This window comes from Pongo abelii, chromosome 20, assembly GCF_028885655.2.
Source record: "Pongo abelii isolate AG06213 chromosome 20, NHGRI_mPonAbe1-v2.0_pri, whole genome shotgun sequence".
NCBI lineage: Eukaryota > Metazoa > Chordata > Mammalia > Primates > Hominidae > Pongo > Pongo abelii.
In genome coordinates, this window is record NC_072005.2 from 55,992,357 (window position 1) to 56,006,977 (window position 14,621).

The window sequence follows — 14,621 nt, forward strand, 5'->3', positions numbered from 1 at the left end:
TGGAGTGGAGCACCCCCAGCTGGCATCACAGAGCCCAGGATATGGAAACACGAGGGAGGCAAGAAAGCCAGAGGGGAGGCTGCTTCACTGACCCGAGCGAGTGAGCTTGGGGTCTGGATGAAGTGGTCACTGTGGAGGTGCTCAGGACACGTTCTGAAGGTCAAGCTAGGAGGAGGAGGCTGGGCACAGTGGCTCATACCTGTAATCCCAGCATTTTGGGAGGCTGAGGTGGGAGGATCGCTGGATCCCAGGAGTTTAAGGTCACAGTGAGCTATGATTGCACCACTGCACTGCAGCCTGGGCGACAGTCTAAGACCCTGTCTCAAAAATAAATTTAAAAGGACGAGGCAGTAGCCTGATTGGTGTGAGGATGTCCAGGTTCTGTTTGGAGGAGAAGAGGGCATGGTGGAACCTGTCAAGGGAGGGATGAAGTCTGGGGTGAGTGGAACAGGGACAGGAGAAGCAGAGAGGGCAGCTGAGAGCATCCAGTCGGATTGTGCTCCGAAGGGGGTGCTGTAGGGCATTGAGGAGCACGGAGGAAACAGAGACCTGGCCTGTAGGATCAGGGGAGGCTTTCTGTGCTTATTCCACAAGCAGGTCCTATCAGAGGTGTAGGAGTGTCCCAGACAAATTGGGGAGAGGTTGGCAGCCAGGGGACAGGAGGCAGTGGGGACAGGCCACGTGGGAGAGGACAAAGCCATGGCTGTGGGGACAAAGGGGGTGAGAACAGCACCCAAGGGTCTGACCTGGTGACTGGGTGGACAGTGGGACCTTCAGGGGATTGAGAACTGGGAGAAGAGGCAGTGAGCTCAGTGGTAGGGGTGAGCACCCTGTGGCTAGCCAAGCTCTTCATTCATTCATTCATTCATCACATGTTCATTGCATGTGGGGAGTGGGGACAGGAGTTCTCAGGGAGCGTGTCTGGGGCCCTGAGGAGCCCCACAGATCGGGGCCACAGTGGGAAGAGGAAGGAGAGAGAAAGTCAGGGACAGCCCAAGGGTGTGTGCTCTGTGCTGTGGGGCTCAGCCAGCGGTGGTTCTTCCCTCTTTGAAACTCCCAGCCAGAGAAGGGGTCCTGGCCTGTCCTGAGCCCCAGGGCTTGGGGGTGGAGAAGAGCTGCCCTTCCCGCTGGGTGGGGCCGCGCCTAGGAAAGAGAGGGCAGGTGGCTGACTCCCCAGACCCCTCGCCACCTACCCTCCTCCTCCTCTCCCAGGTAAGAGCAAAGAGGCGGAAATTAAGAGAATCAACAAGGAACTGGCCAACATCCGCTCCAAGTTCAAAGGTAGGCTGGGGGCCCAACTTCTGGCTCTGAGGGAGGAGGGGGCTGGGAGCTGGGGCTCCTGTGACCCTTCCTGATTTCTGGCTCCCCTTTCCTCCTTCCTCTGCCCTAGGAGACAAAGCCTTGGATGGCTACAGTAAGAAAAAATACGTGTGTAAACTGCTTTTCATCTTCCTGCTTGGCCATGACATTGACTTTGGGCACATGGAGGCTGTGAATCTGTTGAGTTCCAATAAATACACAGAGAAGCAAATAGTGAGTCTGGAGAGGGGGGTGCCAGGGCCTGGACTCCTGGGTCTGCGGGGGAGGGGGCTGGAGGTCTGGACTCCTGGATCTGAGGGAGGAGGGGGTCTAGGGGTCTGGACTCCTGGGTATGAGGGAGGAGGGGGTCTGGGGGTCTGGACTCTCAGGTCTGAGGGAGGAGGGGCCTGGGGGCCTAGACTCGTGGGTCTGAGGGAGGAGGGGCCTGGGGGCCTGGACTTCTGGGTCTGAGGGTTGGATCTGGGGCCACTCAGTCACAAGGCTCCTAGCCATCCACGACCTCCCTCCCCACAGGGTTACCTGTTCATTTCTGTGCTGGTAAACTCGAACTCAGAGCTGATCCGCCTCATCAACAACGCCATCAAGAATGACCTGGCCAGCCGCAACCCCACCTTCATGTGCCTGGCCCTGCACTGCATCGCCAACGTGGGCAGCCGGGAGATGGGTGAGGCCTTTGCCGCTGACATCCCCCGCATCCTGGTGGCCGGGTAAGGCACTGGGGACCCGTTGGCAGTGGGGGGCATGGGGGTGATGAGTCCCAGCCAAGTGTGAGGCTCAGAGAGGCTCTGTCGCCTGCCCAAGGTCTCCCAGCCACGATGTGGGCTAACGCTGGGCTGGGGACCCAGTGTTTCCGGTGGCAGCCCCATACTTGTCTCTTCCAATGATACGAAGCTGACTTGATGGTGTGAGGCTGCTTCCCCGCAAAAGCCAGTGGAGTGTCTCTGAACTGCAGAACTGTAACACCTACGATAAGAGGGATAACTATGCTATGTGGGTGACGGCCCTCCAGAACTTCCTCATCTTCTCCATTCATTCACCAAACATTTACTGAGCACCTACTATGTGCCAGGCACTGTGCTGATTGCTGGGGATGTTGTATTGTCCAGAGGTGGACATGGTCATTGCCCTCCTGTGTTCATGGTCTGGAGCAGGAGACAAATGGTGATGGAAGAATTGCAGGATGAAGTGTAGAATTTGCCAGGTGCGATGGCTCATGTAATCGCTGCATTTGGGGAGGCTGAGGCAGGTAGATTGCTTGAGTCTAGGAGTTCGAGACCAGCTTAGGCAACATGGCAAAATCCCAATCTCTACTAAAAATACCAAAAATTGCCAGGGCATGGTGGCGTGCGCCTATAGTCCCAGCTACTCGGGAAGCTGAGGTGGGAGGATCTCCTGAGCTGGGGAGGTCAAGGCTGCAATGAGTTGTGATTGTGCCAGTGTATTCCAGCTTGGTGCACACAGGTGGGACTTCTATTTCTGGCAGTGTGGTCAACTAGATACCTGACTCATGTTCTCCGTGAAACCTAACTGTCAATATTGGATAAAAGAGGAAAGACAATATTATTTAATGGATTCATGAGGTAGCCAGAAAATGAGGAGCACACAGGCCACAAGCTAAGAGAAGCTGGGCACCCAAGCAGATGAGCTGCGTGCTAGAGCCAGCATTTGCCTAGAAGGCATTTGCTGAACTGGGTGAACCCGAGTATTGGTTTTGGGGCCCTGCAGCCTCTGGGAACAGAAGACAAAGCTTGTCCGAGAAGTTCTCGAAGGCTATACTTCAAAGTGAGAGTGACCTAGAAATAAACCCCCTTGGGGACTATGAGGAAAATTACCTGTCTGAAACGTTGGCACGGAGCAGCCCTCAGACTGGTTTTCAGCCTGACTTTAACCTATCTGGGTAGTCCAAAAGCCCCTAAGTCAACCTTTAGTTGAAAGTGATGGAAACTGGAGGTTCCTTAGTGCTTCACAGAAGCAAATACGAGTCTTTTCTGAGGAAGCCCATTTTCACCACAAGCTTCAGTGATATCCACAGATAAAGCTCCAAGTGATATGAGTAGCTCACAGCCAAAAATCTCTAAACACACGACACAAGACACCATGAGGGAGAACCAGCAGAAATAGAACAGAAGGCCAGGCGTGGTGCGCACGCCTGTAATCACAGCACTTTGGGAGGCTGAGGTGGGCAGATCACCTGAGTTCGAGATCAGGATTCTCGAGATCAGGAGTTCAAGACCAGCCTGGCCAACATGGCGAAACCATATGTCTACTAAAAATACAAAAATTAGCCAGGTGTGGTGGTGCATGTGTGTAATCCCAGCTCCTCGGGAGGCTGAGGCAGGACAGGAGAATCACTTGAACCCGGGAGGCGGAGGTTGCAGTGAGCCGAGATCGTGCCACTGCACTCTAGCCTGTGTGACAGAGCAAGACTCTGTCTCAGAAAAAAAAAAAGAAAAAGAAAACAGAAAATAACTTTGGAATTGGAATTATACAGAATGTAAAAGAAGTATATTTCATATGTTTCAAGAAATAAGAGAAGCATTTTAAAATATGAGTAAAGTTTAAGCGGATTTGAAAATATAATTGAAATAGTCAAAAATTGCCAGGCACAGTAGTGGCTGACACCTATAATCCAAGCACTTTGGGAGGCTGAGGCGGGAGGATCACTTGAGGCCGGAAGTTCAAGATCAGCAACATAGTGAGACCCTATTGCCACAAAAACTAAAATATTAGCCGGGTGGGGTGCCGTGTGCCTGGGTAGTCCATCCAGGAGGCTGAGGCAGGAGGATTGCTTGAGCCTGGGAGGATGAGGCTGCAGTGAGCTGTGATCTCATCACTGCACTCTAACCTGGGTGACAGAGCAAGACCCTGTCTAAACAAACAAACAAACAAACAAAAACAAAAAACAAATAAATGTTTAAAACATTAAAAATTAGGTGTCTGAATTTAGTTAGCAGAGTAGGCACAGCCAAAGCCAGAATTAGTGACCTGGCAGTAGAACTGAAGAAAGACATCAAAATGCAGCCCAAAGAAGACAAAGCGATGGGGATTTTAGGAAAGAGACAAAGACTCATGGAAGACAGAGAATGTCTAACAGAATTGCCATTTAGAGTTGTAGGGAGAGATTGTGACATAGGCAGTGTTCGAAGAGAGATAATGGTTGAAAATATTCCAGAACAGATGAAAGAGGCTGATCCCCAGATTCAAATAGGCCAGGAAATCATAAGCAGAAGCACAGACTGTAGGGGGTGACTGTGGGGCAGCAAGACCAGCCAGGCATCTGTCACGAGGTCCAGGTCAGAGCTCGCGGTGGCTTGGACCAGGGCTATGGCGGTCGTGTGGTTATAAGAAGGGCATGTTTCGGGAGGAGAGTCAATGTATTATCTGTGCTGTGCTAGGACGAGGTGGGGACATTGAACAGGTGAGTAAATGATGGCAGACCTTTCAGCAGTGTGACAAAGGCTATAGGAAAATGGGTCAGAGAGGGCAGAACCTGAGTGTGGTTTGGTCATGCTGAATTTGAGATGCGTATTAGACATCTGAGTAGGACTCTGGGGAGGAAGTTGGATTGCAGGGAGTCAGGGCAGCAGGGAGAGAGATCTGAGAGAGTTCGGCACCGTCCAGTAAAAAATATAATGCAAAATACAGGCCAGGCACAGCAGCTCACACCTAGAATCCCAGCACCTTGGGAGGCCAAGGTGGGCAGATCACTTGAGGTCAGGAGTTCGAGAACAGCTTGGCCAACATGGTGAAGCCCCGTCTCTACTAAAAATACAAAAATTAGTCAGGTGTGGTGGCGGGCACCTGTAATCCCAGCTACTCGGGAGGCTGAGGCAGGAGAATTGCTTGAACCCAGGAGGCGGAGGTTGCAGTGAGTGGAGATTGCGCCACTGCACTCCAGCCTGGGTGACAGAGCGAGATTCCATCTCAAAAAAAAAAAAAAATTAGTGGGGTGCAGTGGTGCACACCTGTAGTCCGGCTACTCAGGAGGCTGAGGCAGGAGAATCGCGTAAACCCAGGGGGCAGAGGTTGCAGTGAGCCAAGATTGCACCACTGCACTCCAGCCTGAGTGACAGAGTGAGACTCCATCTCAACAAAAAACAAACAAAAAGCAAAATACAAAAATGTGTGCCTGTAATCCCAGCTACTCGAGTGACTGAGATGGGAGGATTGCTTGAGCTCAAGAGGCCCAGGGTGCAGTGAAGAGGCCCAGGCTGCAGTGAGCTGTGATCATGCCTGGGTGACAGTGACACCCTGTCTAAAAAAAAAACATGCAAGCCACACAGGTGTTTTTCTGTTTTCTAGTATTTAACATATCAATTTAACCTGATCCACGCAAAATATTATCACTTTGACACTGAATCAGCATAAAAATTATTCACGAGCTATTTTATTTGACATCTGTGTTTGGTGCTAAGTCTTTGGAATGTGGCGTTGCGGGCGTCTCTCAGTTTGGACTCGCCGCAGTTCCAGTGCTCTGGGGGCTGTTGTATCTGACAGCATGGGGATTGATGGCAGTTAAGCTCAGGCGGGTGAAGCCGCTGAGGGCAGGTGTTAACTGGGAATCCCCGAAAGCTGGGCCCTTGAGTGGCCTTGGTGCAGCCCAGTGTGTTACGCTCTGGCAGGGGGGATGGGAGGCATGATCAGGGGTGTGGGAGGAAAATCAGGATCAGGCCATGACTCAGAACGCTGAGAACTTTGATGGAGGAGGGAGTGGCCAGTCACTAATGCTGCCAGCAGTTTCTTTAGGACAAGGACAGGCAGTCAGCATCAGCTTGGGGGAGACAGAGGTTACAAGCCACCCTGAAGAGGGAAGAACCGGGCACTTTGAGGACTGAGAGGGAGGCCAGCGTGGCCAACATGTGTGGGTGCAGATGACATTGTCCCTGGAGTGGATGCCGAGGGGTGGTGCCCTGCCAGGGTCAAGGGGCCAGGGTGGGGCTGTCTGGCTCTAGGCTGCCCCCTCCACACTGGAAACTGGGCCTCGACGGTGACTGGGGCGCGGAGGAACTTTATTTTGTAGGTAGACTTTTTTTTAACTTTTTATTTTTTGGAGACAGGGTCTTGCCCTGTTGCCCAGGCTGGAGTGCGGTGGCACAGTCTTGGCTCACTGCAACCTCCGACTCCTGGGCTCAAGCGATCTTCCCACCTCAGCCCCCTGAGTAGCTGTGATTACAGGCGTGCACCACGACACCTGGCTAATTTTTTTTTTTTTTTTTTTTTTTTTAGAGATGGAGTTTTGCTATGTTGCCCAGGCTCCAGGCTGGTCTTGAACTCCTGAGCTCAAGCAATCCTCCTGCCTCAGCCTCCCAAAGTGTTGGGATTACAGGTGTGAGCCACCACTCCCAGCTAGGCTTTTTTTTTTTTTTTTTTTTTTTTTTTTTGAGGCAGTCTCTCTCTGTCGCCCAGGCTGGAGTGCAGTGGTGCAATCTTGGCTCACTGCAACCTCTGCCTCCCAAGTTCAAGCAATTCTCTTGTCTCAGCCTCCTGAGTAGCTGGGATTACAGGTGTGTGCCACCACACCTGGCTTTTTTTTTTTTTTTTTTTCAGTAGAGACAAGCTTTCACTACGTTAGCCAGACTGGTCTCAAACTCCTGACCTCTATTGATCTGTCTGCCTCAGCCTCCCAAAGTGCTAGGATTACAGGCGTGAGCCTCCGCGCCCGGTCATTTTAACCATTTGAAGGTGTTCAGTTCAGTGGTTTCTAGTATATTCATGATGCTGTGCAACCACCACTGCCACCTAATTGCAGAACATTCATCACTCCAAAAAAAGACCCTGTACCCATTAGCAGTCCCTCCCCATTCCCTCTTCCCCCCAGCCCCTGGCTGCCACCAATCTGCTTTATGTCACGGATTTGCCTAATGTGGACATTTCATAGAAATGGAACCGCACAGTAGGTGGCCTTCTGTGTCTGGCTTCTTCCACTCAACAAGATGTTTTTCAGGTTCATCCACATTGTAGTGCATATCCGTGATTTGCTCGAGATAGAGTCGTTCTGCTGCCCAGGCTGGAGTGCAGTGGCATGATCATAGCTCACTGCAGCCCTGACCTCCCAGGCTCAGGTGATCCTCCCACGTCAGCCACTCCAGCAGCCGGGACTACAGGCACAACCCACCACGCCTGGCTAATATTTGAATTTTTTATAGAGACAAGGTCTCACTATGTTACCCAGGCTAGTCTTGAACTCCTGAGCTCAAGTGATCCTCTGTGGCCTCAGCTTCCCAAAGTGCTGAGATTACAGGCGTGAGCCACCACGCCTGACTTGTTGGTTTTATTTTTTATGCTTGGATATGCAGCTTGATATTGTGTAGTTTAACCTTTTCCTCAGTAGCACCACAGCCCTTATTCCACTTAACCAAGTTGATAAATAGCTCTTATTCCTTTGTGTGGTATCCTTATCTGTAAATGGAGATGATAGAATCCGCGTCCTTAGAGGGCTGTGGTGGGGAGCGAGCGAGCTGTGCGGGAACACTTAGAGCAGAGTTTGGCCCGGAGTCAGGACTCGGGAGATGCGCTGTGGCTCGGGAGATGCGCGCCGTGGCAGCGATGGGAAAGTGGCCCGGAGTCAGGGCTCGGGAGATGCGTTGTGGCTCGGGAGATGAGCGCCATGACGGAGATGGGAAAGTGGCCCAGAGTCAGGGCTCGGGAGATGCGCGCTGTGCCGGAGGTGGGAAAGTGGCCCAGAGTCAGGGCTCGGGAGATGCGCGCCGTGACGGAGGTGGGAAAGTGGCCCAGAGTCAGGGCTCGGGAGATGCGCGCCGTGTGACGGAGGTGGGAAAGTGGCCCGGAGTCAGGGCTCGGGAGATGCGCGCCGTGGCAGCGATGGGAAAGTGGCCCGGAGTCAGGGCTCGGGAGATGCGTTGTGGCTCGGGAGATGAGCGCCATGACGGAGATGGGAAAGTGGCCCAGAGTCAGGGCTCGGGAGATGCGCGCCGTGACGGAGGTGGGAAAGTGGCCCGGAGTCAGGGCTCGGGAGATGCGCGCCGTGTGACGGAGGTGGGAAAGTGGCCCGGAGTCAGGGCTCGGGAGATGCGCGCCGTGCCGGAGGTGGGAAAGTGGCCCGGAGTCAGGGCTCGGGAGATGCGCGCCGTGACGGAGGTGGGAAAGTGGCCCGGAGTCAGGGCTCGGGAGATGCGCGCCGTGACGGAGGTGGGAAAGTGGCCCGGAGTCAGGGCTCGGGAGATGCGCGCCGTGACGGAGGTGGGAAAGTGTTGTCACAAATGGAGCATCGTCTGTGGCCAGGCTTCTTGCTGGTTTCTGGTTCTAACTTGATGACCACTGGGCAGTGAACGTTTCTGTAGGGCGGGCGTCTGGGGGCAGCACTGCTGGTCTTGGTCTGCTTCACACACAGCAGTGGCCTTTCTAGACAGAGGAAACCCAGAGCCTCTCCAGAGGGCCTGTCCCTGTGTCTGCCTCCAGCTGCAGCACACGAAGGTTCCCAGCACTTTAGGAGGCTGTAGCAACAGGCGTCAGTCGGGCGAGTATCTGCCTGGATGATGGCAGGAGCCACCTGCTGGGTGGCTGCACATCCAGTGAGACATGTTGCCACAGGCCTTTGACTCATGCAGGTCTCCCCTCTGAGGACTTCTCCCCTGTGTCCTTTGCTGTCTGTTGGGTGCTTTCTGGGAAATCCTTTACTGATAGGCCACGGCTGGGCCAGTCTTGACAGCTCCCAGCACCTCCTTTTATTCAAGGCTATGGCCATGTGCCACACAGTCTCATTTCTGTTTTTTTTTTTGAGACGGAGTCTCACTCTGTCTCCCAGGTTGAAGTGCAGTGGTGAGATCTCAGCTCACTGCAGCCTCCGCCTCCCAGGTTCAAGCGATTCTCCTGCCCCAGCCTCTCGAGTAGCTGGGATTTCAGGCACACACCACCATGCCCAGCTAATTTTTGTATTTTTAGTAGAGATGGGGTTTCACCATGTTGGCCAGGCTGGTCTCAAACTCCTGATATAGGTGTGAGCCACCGTGCTTGGCCTTTTTTTTTTTTTTTTTTTTTTTTTGTAGAGACAGGGTTTCACCATGTTGGCCAGGCCGGTCTCAAACACCTGGCCTCAAGTGATCTGCCTGCCTCAGCCTCCTAAAGTGTTGCGATTACAGGTGTAAACCACCATGCCTGGCCCACCATCTTATTTCTTTGTCCCCAAAGTCGACAAAGCTCCTCATTTTCCTGAAGGGGAAACAGCCCATCAGAGAGGGTCAGTGGCTTACCCCCAACTGTGCCCCACAGTCACAACCTCAGGCAGGCGTGTCTGACCCCAGAAGGTGCTCCCCTGGGAGCCTCCTCTAGAACAACATCATGCTCCATGCTCTTTGCTGTGCTAGGAGCTGGGTTATGGTTGGGGCCTGGAGTCAGCCCTCTGAGATGGGCTGCCCGCTGGCTGCCAGGTTCTGTGCCAGACAAGTGCCTACACTGGTTTCCTGTGACTGCTGTGATGAATTACCACAAACACAGCAGTGTCAAACACCGGTTCTGGATATCGGAAGTCCGATATCCATCTCACGGGGCTAAAATCAAGGCGTGGGCAGAGCTCGTCCCTTCTAGGGGCCCTAGAGGAGAGGCCGCGTCCTTGCCTTCTCCAGCTCCTAGAGGCCACCTGCTTTCCTTGGCTCGTGGCCCCTTCCCCCATCCCCAAAGGCAGCAGTGTGGCATCTTCTCTCCTGCCTGACCTCTGTTCCATCCTCACATCATCTCTCTCTGACTCTGAACTGTATCTCTCCCTTATAAGGACCCTGTGATGACATTGGGTCCACCTGGATCACCCAGGATCCTCTCTCCATCTCATGATCCTTAACTTCATCATATCTGCAAAGTACCCCCACCCTTTTTTTTGTTTGGAGACAGGGTCTTGCTCTGCCACCCAGGCTGCAGCCTTCACCTCCCAGGCTCAAGCGATCCTCCCACCCCAGCCTGCCAAGTAGCTGGGTCTACAGGCAGGCGCCACCACGCGTGGCTAATTCTCGTATTTCTAGTAGAGATGGGGGTCTCACCATGTTGCCCAGGCTGGTCTCCAACTCTTGGGCTCAAGTGATTCTCCTGCCTCAGCCTCCTAAAGTGCTGGGATTACAGGCGTGAGCCACCCTAACCGCCAGAATCTGTGAATATGTTCCCTTGGATTCAAAAGGGCCTTGCAAAGTCTGTTCCCTCACAACAGGCAGAGGGACCCTTTAAAAACCGAAGCCAGATCAAAAATACACCCATTTTCTCAGTTTGTTGTGGAGAGAAGATAAATGTGTGAATCCACCCAGAGACCTGTGGGAGTGCTGGACAGGCCGAAGGGGTCCGGGGGTAGCTGTTCCTGCTGTCGTGTTAACATCACGCTGATTCTCTGCTCACCACCCACAGCAGCTTTCATCTCCCAATCACTAAAAAGCCAAGTCCTCACTTCAGCCAACAAGGCCCTGCAGGGTCTGGCCCTCTGTTCCCTCCCTGTCCTATCTGCAGCCCTCCTGCCCCATGTCTCAGGCTGCAGCCTGCAGGCCTCCGCAGCGCCCAGGACTCCTCGCTGCTCCTCCTACGCATGGGCTCCACCTTCCTGATGGCCTTGGCACAGGCTGTTCCCTCTGCCTGGGACATTCTGTTGCAGAGGATTTTCAGTCTTCCCTCATTAAGTTACTCTGTTTTGTTTATTTTTTAATTTTTTTATTCATTTAGAGACAGATCTAACTCTGTTGCCCGAGCTAGAGGGAGTGCAGTGGCACAGTCGTGACGCACTGCAGCCTCGACCTCCCAGGCTCGAGCAATCTTCCCACCTCACCCTCCCGAGTAGCTGGGATTACAAGCCTGCGCCACCACACCTGGCGAATTTTTGTATTTTTGAAGAGACTGGGTCTCACTGTTGCCCAGGCTGGTCTTGAATTCATGGCCTCAAGTGATCCTCCCGCCTCGACCTCCCAAAGTGCTGGGATTACAGGCGTGAGCCTCCATGCCCAGCCCTGACAGTATTTGATGTATGTGTTTTCGTGGTGCTGTCTGAAATGTAAGCCCTGTGAGGACAAGTGTTTGGACCACTTTGTTCACCACTCTATCCATGGAGCCCACAGCAGTGCCTGGTACCCCATGGGCACCCAGTAGGTGCTTGGTGAATGAATGAAGGTACAGAGCCAGGCCTGACATGTTCCTGAGCCCTGCCAGGGACACCATGAGGTTACTGAGATGCAGTCATTTTGCAGATGAAGACATTGAGTCCTGGTGGGCCATGAGGTCAGTGCCAGATTGGATCCTGCGGCCGCCTGGCTGTCTGTCCCTCTCGCTGGCCTCGCACACCCTTCCTGGGAGGAACAGGAGAGGAGGGGAGGTGTGCAGGGCTGGGGTCACTGACTCTGCTTCCCCTGCCCTGCATGGTGTCCCCACAGGGACAGCATGGACAGTGTCAAGCAGAGTGCGGCCCTGTGCCTCCTGCGACTCTACAAGGCCTCGCCTGACCTGGTGCCCATGGGCGAGTGGACGGCGCGCGTGGTACACCTGCTCAATGACCAGCACATGGTGAGCCCCCAGCCGTCACGCCCCTGGATACCCAGGGCTCCCACCTCAGCCCTGACCCCCCTGGATGCCCGGGGCTCCCACCTCGGCCCTAACCCCCCTGGATACCTAGGGCTCCCACCTCAGCCCTCACGCCCCCTGGATGCCCAGGGCTCCCACCTTAGCCCTGACCCCCCTGGATTCCCGGGGCTCCCACCTTAGCCCTGACCCCCCTGGATTCCCGGGGCTCCCACCTTAGCCCTGACCCCCCTGGATTCCCGGGGCTCCCACCTCGGCCCTGACATTCACCAGACACCAGAAACCATGATCCAGTGTCCCCGGTACTCATTACCTGCCCAAGTGTCCAGAAACCCTCCCATCCCCATCTCTGACACTCCCCTGGCTGGCCAGGGATCCTGTCCAGTGACCCCCACACCCCTCACCAACCACCCAGTCCCTTAGAAAATCCCACTCTGTTTCTAATACCTGGAGATTCCCCCAGCAGCGCCCATCACCTGCCCACCAGCGCAGAAACCTTGACCCTGTCCCACCCCCCACAGTCCCAACCCTCTAGAGTCTCGCCCCTTCACTGCTCCTTACCCAGCTGCCTGGGGTTCTGCCAGGAACACCCCACACACCCAGGTCAGTGCTGGCCATGGTACCCGAGGCCCCTGGCCTCCTCACCTCACCCCTAAAGCACGCACAGTGACACGTGCACACCCCTAAACCCCATCTTCCCAACTGCACACACATCCCGACCCTGCCCCACTCCTGAGCCTCTGCTCTCAGGTACCGCCTCCCCCAGGGGCCTGACTTGTCTCTCCTCTGCCCCTGCAGGGTGTGGTCACGGCTGCCGTCAGCCTCATCACCTGTCTCTGCAAGAAGAACCCAGATGACTTCAAGACGTGCATCTCTCTGGCTGTGTCGCGCCTGAGCCGGGTGGGTGTGGCCTAGATGTTGGCTGCTGGAGGTGGCCCTGGCATCCCTATGCCCTCTGACACCCCTCAGGCCCCCACTCTCCCTGAGAAGCAGCCCAGCCCAAGGTTTACAAATCAGGCTCTGAGCTGGATTCATCCTGGCTCGGCCTCTTCCTGGCTGGGTGGCCCCGGACAAGTGGCTTCACCTCCCTGGCCTCAGCTGCCTCCTGTGTTCAGTGGGGATAATACCAGTGCCCACCTGGAAGCACAGAGCGCTGTGGATAAAGTGCTCAGAACAGGGCCTCGCAGGCCGAGCACCCCAGGAGCCAGAGCCGCCCTCATGACCTCCTCCCTCTCCTGCTTCTCTCTCTGTCTCCCGCCTTCCCTCTTCTGGCTTTGCCTCCCGCCTCTCTCTTTCCTGTGCAGCCTCTCACTCCTGCCTGGTGTCCCTCTCCCACCTTTGCTCCTGTCCTGCCCAGGAACATCCCCTGAGGCCTTGTGCATGCCAGGCTCCATGTCCGGTGACACCAGGGACACAGATGAGTCAGAACCAAGCTCTGCTCTTAAGGAGCTCCCTGTCCTGCTGGCAGGGAGGTGACTCAGTCACAGATTGTCAGAAAGGGGGTGACTTGTGCTATGATGGAGGTAGGACAGGTCACCCATAGGAGGCACTTAACCCAGCCTGTGAGTCCATGAAGGCTTCCTGGGGGCGGCGATCCCTGAATTGAGACTTAGAACACACATGTGCGTCTCCTGGGCAGTTAGGAAGAGGCCTGGATTCGCAGGCAAAGAGAAGAACACACCAGCTCGTGCATCCATTCATTGTTTCTTTTTTTTTTTTGAGACGGAGTCTCGTTCTTTCCCCAGGTTGGAGTGCAGTGGCGCGATCTTGGCTCACTGCAAGCTCCCAGATTCACGCCATTCTCCAGCCTCAGCCTCCCAAGTAGCTGGGACTACAGGCGCCCGCCACCACACCCGGCTAATTTTTTGTATTTTTAGTAGAGACGGGGTTTCACCATGTTAGCCAGGATGGTCTCGATCTCCTGACCTTGTGATCCGCCTGCCTCGGCCTCCCAAAGTGCTGGGATTACAGGCGTGAGCCACTGCGCCCGGCCCACTCATTGTTTCTTTCTCAGGTTTTTTTTTTTTTTTTGAGACAGGGTCTCGCTGTCACCCAGGCTGGAGTGCAGTAGTGCAACCATGGTTCACTGCAGCCTCCAGCTCCTAGGCTCAAGCTATCTCTCGCCTCAGCCTCCCGAGTAGCTGGGACTGCAGGAGCCTGGCTAATTTTTGTATTTTTTGTAGAGATCGGTCTTGCTTTGTCGCCCACACTCAAACTCCTGGCTTCAAGTGATCCTCCCGCCTCAGCCTCCAAAAGTGCTGGGATTACAGGTGTGAGCCACTGCACTCAGTCATTGTTTCATTCATTCATCACACATCTGAATACTGCAGTGTGCCAGGATGACAGTGAGGCAGGAACACAGACCAGCACGGAGGTGGGACAGAGCTTCCTGGAGAAGGGCTTTTCAAGGTTGAATAGGAGTTTGCAATGAGGAAAAACAGTCACATGATCTTTCTTTTTTTTTCTCTTTTTTTTTGAAATGGAGTTTCGCTCTTATTACCCAGGCTAGAGTGCAATGGCGCGATCTTGGCTCACTGCAACCTCCGCCTCCCGGGTTCAAGCAGTTCTCCTGCCTCAGCCTCCGAAGTAGCTGGGATTACAGGCATGTGCCACCACGCCGGCTAATTTTGTATTTTTAGTAAATGTGGGGTTTCACCACGTTGGTCAGGCTGGTCTCAAACTCCTGACCTCAGGTGATCCGCCCACCTCAACCTCCCAAAGTACTGCGATTACAGGTGTGAGCCACCATGCCGGGCCCAATCTTTCTTTTTCTTTTTATTTTGAGATGGAGTTTCACTCTT

General features: G+C 54.4%; 1 protein-coding gene across 3 annotated transcripts in view; it reads left to right on the forward strand.

Annotated features, from left to right (window-relative positions):
- AP2A1 (adaptor related protein complex 2 subunit alpha 1) overlaps window positions 1–14,621 on the forward strand; it is a 44,086-nt gene that overhangs the window by 13,554 nt on the left and 15,911 nt on the right. For all 3 annotated transcript variants that reach the window (XM_054540992.2, XM_054540991.2, XM_063720213.1), the window contains exons 2-6: window positions 1,213–1,281; window positions 1,391–1,533; window positions 1,834–2,027; window positions 11,676–11,805; window positions 12,619–12,720. In XM_054540992.2, the coding sequence (XP_054396967.1) occupies window positions 1,213–1,281; window positions 1,391–1,533; window positions 1,834–2,027; window positions 11,676–11,805; window positions 12,619–12,720 (638 nt within the window). The remainder of the gene's footprint in view (window positions 1–1,212; window positions 1,282–1,390; window positions 1,534–1,833; window positions 2,028–11,675; window positions 11,806–12,618; window positions 12,721–14,621) is intronic.